This window comes from Pelobates fuscus, chromosome 3 (assembly GCF_036172605.1).
Source record: "Pelobates fuscus isolate aPelFus1 chromosome 3, aPelFus1.pri, whole genome shotgun sequence".
Lineage (NCBI taxonomy): Eukaryota > Metazoa > Chordata > Amphibia > Anura > Pelobatidae > Pelobates > Pelobates fuscus.
In genome coordinates, this window is record NC_086319.1 from 7,382,045 (window position 1) to 7,388,044 (window position 6,000).

The window sequence follows — 6,000 nt, forward strand, 5'->3', positions numbered from 1 at the left end:
GGCTGAGCTGAGTCCATACTCTGTATGTCTGACAAGTAAGTGGTTTTGTGACAAGGTAGCAAAATGCACTTAAGTTGCGTTGTTGCCTGAGGTGTCCCTGTAATACAAGATGCGACACTCACTCTCAATCAATTAAATCCTATTAATATTTAAAGCATCTCTCTCCCAGGATTGGAAGCCATGCATCGACAAACAAGCATTCACTAACACAAACCAAAAACATGTCAGAAGAACGGTCACTTCCCTTGATTGTATTATGTTTTATCCTTATATTTAATAAATATATATCTTAAAAGTTTGAAAAATGGAAAATCCACACCTCTATCATGTAACTGGTCGCCTCCATCTTAGCTCCCTGTCAGTCATTGTCATAAGCTCCGCCCTGGCCGTCAGTATTAAGGAATAATACAGGAGAGGAGGATATAAAGAAACAATCAGGGTTATTAACCAAGTGAGATTTGCCGGGAATTCAAAGTGAATTTCCCAAATTATTTAATTCTCCAAGTCAATTCGGTTTAGAGTTTGGCTATTTTGGCAATTCTCACAATAACCTGAATATTTCTCCTTTTCTTCCAAAGCATTGTCCAGGACTAAACTGAAAGGTTGGGTCATTTGCAAATTTCTTAAAAGTACTTTTAAAAGAAAACATCACATCACATAGAAAAGTATAAAAAATAAATTAAAAAAAATGGTGCTATTTTCTGTGGTTTATTGAGTGTTTTAATTTGTAGAGAAGTGGGGATTCCCCTTTATACTAGTACATCGCTCCTCGGCGTATGTAGACTACAGATTCACTGACTTTCCATTGAAAGTCATTAACAATAGATGTATTCGCTCCCCGGCACATGCAAACCATGCATTCAGTGACTTTTTTACAGTATAAACGTGAAATCAAACAATTAATTTATAAAATATGTATTTTAAAACACAATATGACTCAAAGTTAGAAACAGATGAGTATCAGGTAAGTATCACTTGCTGAATATGGGGTGGATACAATAACTAACCTACCAGCCCACGAGGTGCATAAATGGTAAATATATGTGGTGATATGGAATCTCTACGAAGATTCCACGACGTTATCTAGTGAGTACACAACATAGCACAGCGATGGCTGCGTGAGTGACAGAAACAGATGTAATATTGGACCAGTCCAAAGACACTAGGCTGAGGTTTTCTGCTCTCATTTCATTAAGGATAGGATTCAAATCTCTATAACTAGGTATTCCTTCTCGCTTCTTTACCAAGTAATTATCAGGATTATTCACTGAAGTGTGAATTGCTGGGAATTCAAAGCAAATCCATTTTAGACAAAACAGCCCAAGTGAAAACACAGCTGCATGATAGGGTCCCCTGGCTCTGCCCACAGTAAGCTGTAAAACCATCCATGAGCAGTATGTCAAGCCCTGCACCGATATGCTACAGCGGAAGTTCATAGATCGTTATTAGCAAAATCAATTTTGTGCAGTTCTGGAAGTTATCCATCGGCATATACAGGGGCATAATGCTCTCCAATAATTCATATCCACAGCTGCGCTATGCCAAGGCCAAAACATGAGGTTCCACTTCACGATATCAGTGCAGCCCAGTGGGCACCCCCCATTTATAAACAGTCTGACAGTTTACCATGGGACAACCCCATGGAACTCCTGGCACCATAACAACTACAGCACGGTGTCATGTTAACAGTGCTTAGAATACCGCTTTAATAGAATTTATCGGGAGTTACATCGTCACCAGTGAATGGCAGTAAGGGCCTTTTTATCCATTCCTTTGGGTATACAGTTTTCTTTTTTGTTTTTTTTTATCTAGCTTGTTCCCCTTTTGGGTCACAGTGCCAAAGAGCAACAAATGTCAAAGGATGCCAGACAAAGTCAGGCTCACAGACCTGGCACCAATTGACGCATGTTTTAGCTGATAAATAATGTCAAATCAGAAAATGTAAACAAATACACAGCATGGTGTTAGCCCGGCTGAAGGGCGGTGAGAATAAAACTAGTGAACCGTTCGACTCCGGCAATGCCAGTGCAGGCTCAGAGACCTAGGTTCTTACATACACCAGTCAATGTGAGCACATGCGGCAGACAGCAGGTTATATGATTGGATTAGTTCCATTTAATAATACAGGTCAGACGGTGACCACAGACTGGATGCACGGGCTGGAATTTAAAAGGGCACTCCCACAAATGTGACATGTTATACATTTCCAGATTACCTCTCTCTCTCTGCCTTCTCAGAAGAAAAACAAACACGTATTACTTAATGAGATTTCGTGAGAACGGACATAATTTATAGCTCTAGAGTGACATATCTATAAAATCCTATCGAATCACTCTGCATCACTCATGGTGTCCACGTTCCAGTAAAGCTGATGTAGTCACTATTCCTGATAATTTTGTTTTACTAAGCACAGCAATCCGGTAAGCTCATTGCATGGTGAAAAATCAAGATTTTAGCAGATTGGCAGGCTATGTGAGGCTTTTTTAAAGGGACTCTCCTCACTGGAGGTGAAGCAAAAACTGTAAAACAATAAAACAAAAATAAAAAAACAGTATAGAGCTTTGGATTTTTGCACATTTCAGCCAATCAGTGTGTTCCCAGGAGTGAAGGCAACGCTCGACCAACCAGTCTTTAGACATTAACATCTTGGAAGAGGTTCCATTCACCACACAGGTGGAATAGGATTGGTACCCAAGTTGATAGCAGCTGCACCAAAACAGCATGCCGCTATTGGACACCTGTCCCAAGCATGCTATGCGTGCTCACATCAGACTTTCAATATGCACAGAATCACATTAGCTACCCTGATGTATTGTTCCAGGCTGGTTAGTGACGCCAAAACGATCACATCACTGAAGTGGCCATTGTGCTTGGAGTAACTAAAATGGTGAGAGGGAATGCAGCAATCTCCCCATGGGTTGGAGTTTGAGACTTAGAATATGTAAAAAACAAACAAACAAAAAAAGTCATCTAATTAGAGCAGCAGCAAAGACATGTCAAAATGTGTCATATTAAGACAACAACATGTCAAATGGCTACAAAGAATTTGGGCTAATCATAGGAGATGATGCAGTCAATCGTTTACATAGCAAGCCTAGAAACAGCCATATTTGGGATTTCAATTGTAAAAAAGAGCTGTGTGAATAAGGACTTTCTGACTGTAAGTGACATAAATTGGAGAATATAGGTGCAAATTAACATTGCTGTAAGGTCAGCACGTCTCCTGTATTACGAGCACACACATTGTGTATAGTAACCATGTCAAACCGTGGAACCAAATTACTGTATATACTCGAGTATAAGCCGACCCGAATATAAGCCGAGGCCCCTAATTTTACCACAAAAAACTGGGAAAACTTATTGACTCGAGTATAAGACTAGGGTGGGAAATGCAGCAGCTACTGGTAAATTTCTAAATAAAATTAGATCCTAAAAAAATTATATTAATTGAATATTTATTTGCAGTGTGTGTGTATGAATGCAGTGTGTGTGTGTATGAATGCAGTGTGTGTGTGTATGAATGCAGTGTGTGTGTGTATGAATGCAGTGTGTGTGTGTATGAATGCAGTGTGTGTGTATGAATGCAGTGTGTGTGTGTATGAATGCAGTGTTTGAGTTTGTGATGCAGAGCCATGGTGGGGGTGGGCATTTTTATTATTTTTTTTATTATTTTAATACTAATTGTTTTTTTTGTTATATTATTTTTTTTTTTATTATTATTTTTTGATATTTTTTCATTATTATTATTATTAATACTTTTATTAAATTTGTATTATTATTATTAATATCTGTATTATTATTTTCGTCCCCCCTCCCTGCTTGCTAGCTGGCCAGGGAGGGGGGCTCCTTCCCTGGTGGTCTAGTGGCATTGGCAGTTCAGTGGGGGGGAGAGGGGGCTGTCAGAGCTGTAACTTACCTTTCCTGCAGCTCCTGTCAGCTTCCTCCTCCTCCGCGCCGTCCGTGCATCTCCCTCTGTCAGCTCACACTGTAAGAGATTTACACTGGGAGCTGACCGAGGTGCTGAACGGACGGCGCGGAGGAGGAGAGAGCTGACAGGAGCTGCAGGAGAGGTAAGTTACAGCTCTGACAGCCCCCTCTCCCCCCAGTCTGTATTATGGCAATGCAAATTGCCATAATACAGACTATTGACTCGAGTATAAGCAGAGTTCCGGTTTTTCAGCACAAAAAATGTCTTATACTATATACGGTAGTTCTCAAATGGAAAACATGAGAATTATTTTGAATTGAAGAAAATTTCCCAGAAACAATTACTGTGCAAGACAAGGCCATGAGCGACGTATGCAGAATATAAAAATCAATTCTGTAAGAGATTACCGAGATTATAGAGAGAGTTAAACCTGTCACAAGCGTGGGTTTTACCCATTTAAACGTTTCCTACATGGAGTCAGGAAGGGCGTGGTGGCACACGGATTAGTTACCTTGGATGGGGTTAGTGAGAGCGAGTTAAGTGCTTGTCCTCACACTGGTCTATATGGTGTAACCTACCCTAATAGGGGAGAACTATCCTGGCTCTGATGGAAATTATCAACCTCTCCCTTGTCTGACCCTAAAAAGAAGTCAGGCTCCCAAGACAACCTTTGTTCCATACAGCATTCGGTGCCGGCATCCTGTAGGTATCGAGGGTTCAGCACAGCGGCTGTGCCGGCAGCAGACAAGATACAGACTTCCTCACTGTGAAAAGAGAAGTATACACAGATTAGCAGAATTACAAGAGCTGCAACGGCAGAGAGCTAGAGGTAATGTGATGTCATGAAACATATTCTCGTCGCAGCACACAGCAAATTCTTTGCCAAACCAGGAACTGGGGAGAAAAGGTAAGGCAAATGCAAATTTAACTCCAAAATAACCCACATGGAAATATTCTCCAACTCCACTATTTAACCAGCTTGGATACGAAGGACAAATCTATGCAATTCACGGACAATCCAGTACGTAGTAAATATCGTTCATTTAGCACCATTTAACAGATCAGCAAGTCACTTTATTTACAGCACAAACACACATAGCAGCGCTGTTCGATGGGATTATCAAGTAAAATCATTGTATTGTTTTCGTGCATCCCATGATAAAATGTATCTGGGGACAGGAATACCCCTCGGGATCTCTCCGTTTGTACAACAGATTACCATTACAGTTTTACACTGTAGTAAAGAACAGGGAAAAAAAGAGGTTGGCTTACCAGATACTAGTGGACTCGCTGTAACCCACCACAGCATGGCAGCCCAGGGCTCTCGCATGAGATTTAATCTCCTGGCGTATCTCTGCCCACCACGCATCACGAGTTTCTGGTTCATCTGAAAAAAAAAATTAAATTAAATTGAAATGACAAAAAGACATTTTTTTAGGAAATTTAGGAAATATTACGTGTTATTTCACATAAAATCCCGGTTTATGAAGAGAATGAACGTACTACTGTAGGAGGCAGATCTCGTTTTTCCTGACTGCATACGGAGTATTCTAGCGAGATCCCATGGAATTTGTCAGAGGTGGCTGGAAAATAACTGGTCCACTGGACCCAACACCCTTAATGAAGGAGATGTCAAATATTAACCCTTTGGGTGTAGCGATGGATTACTGGTATCTATAGAGATTTTACAACAGCAACAATTAACTCAGCGTAGTGTGTGTGTATACAGTGTCTTAGCCAGCATAGTGTGTGTGTATACAGTGTCTTAGCCAGCAAAGTGTGTGTGTATACAGTGTCTTAGCCAGCATAGTGTGTGTGTGTATACAGTGTCTTAGCCAGCATAGTGTGTGTGTGTATACAGTGTCTTAGCCAGCATAGTGTGTGTATACAGTGTCTTAGCCAGCATAGTGTGTGTGTGTATACAGTGTCTTAGCCAGCATAGTGTGTGTGTGTATACAGTGTCTTAGCCAGCATAGTGTGTGTGTGTATACAGTGTCTTAGCCAGCATAGTGTGTGTGTGTATACAGTGTCTTAGCCAGCATAGTGTGTGTGTGTATACAGTGTCTTAGCCA

General features: G+C 40.7%; 1 protein-coding gene across 10 annotated transcripts in view; it reads right to left on the bottom strand.

Moving 5' to 3' along the window:
* Nucleotides 1–6,000, bottom strand: part of C2CD5 (C2 calcium dependent domain containing 5) — an 85,552-nt gene that overhangs the window by 19,617 nt on the left and 59,935 nt on the right. For 7 of the 10 annotated variants that reach the window (XM_063446665.1, XM_063446663.1, XM_063446661.1 and 4 more), the window contains 2 exons: nt 5,201–5,315; nt 4,507–4,692 (listed from right to left, as the gene is read on the bottom strand). In XM_063446665.1, coding sequence (XP_063302735.1) covers nt 4,507–4,692; nt 5,201–5,315 — 301 coding nt within the window. The remainder of the gene's footprint in view (nt 1–4,506; nt 4,693–5,200; nt 5,316–6,000) is intronic. The other 3 variants (XM_063446668.1, XM_063446667.1, XM_063446662.1) reach the window with 1 other exon arrangement.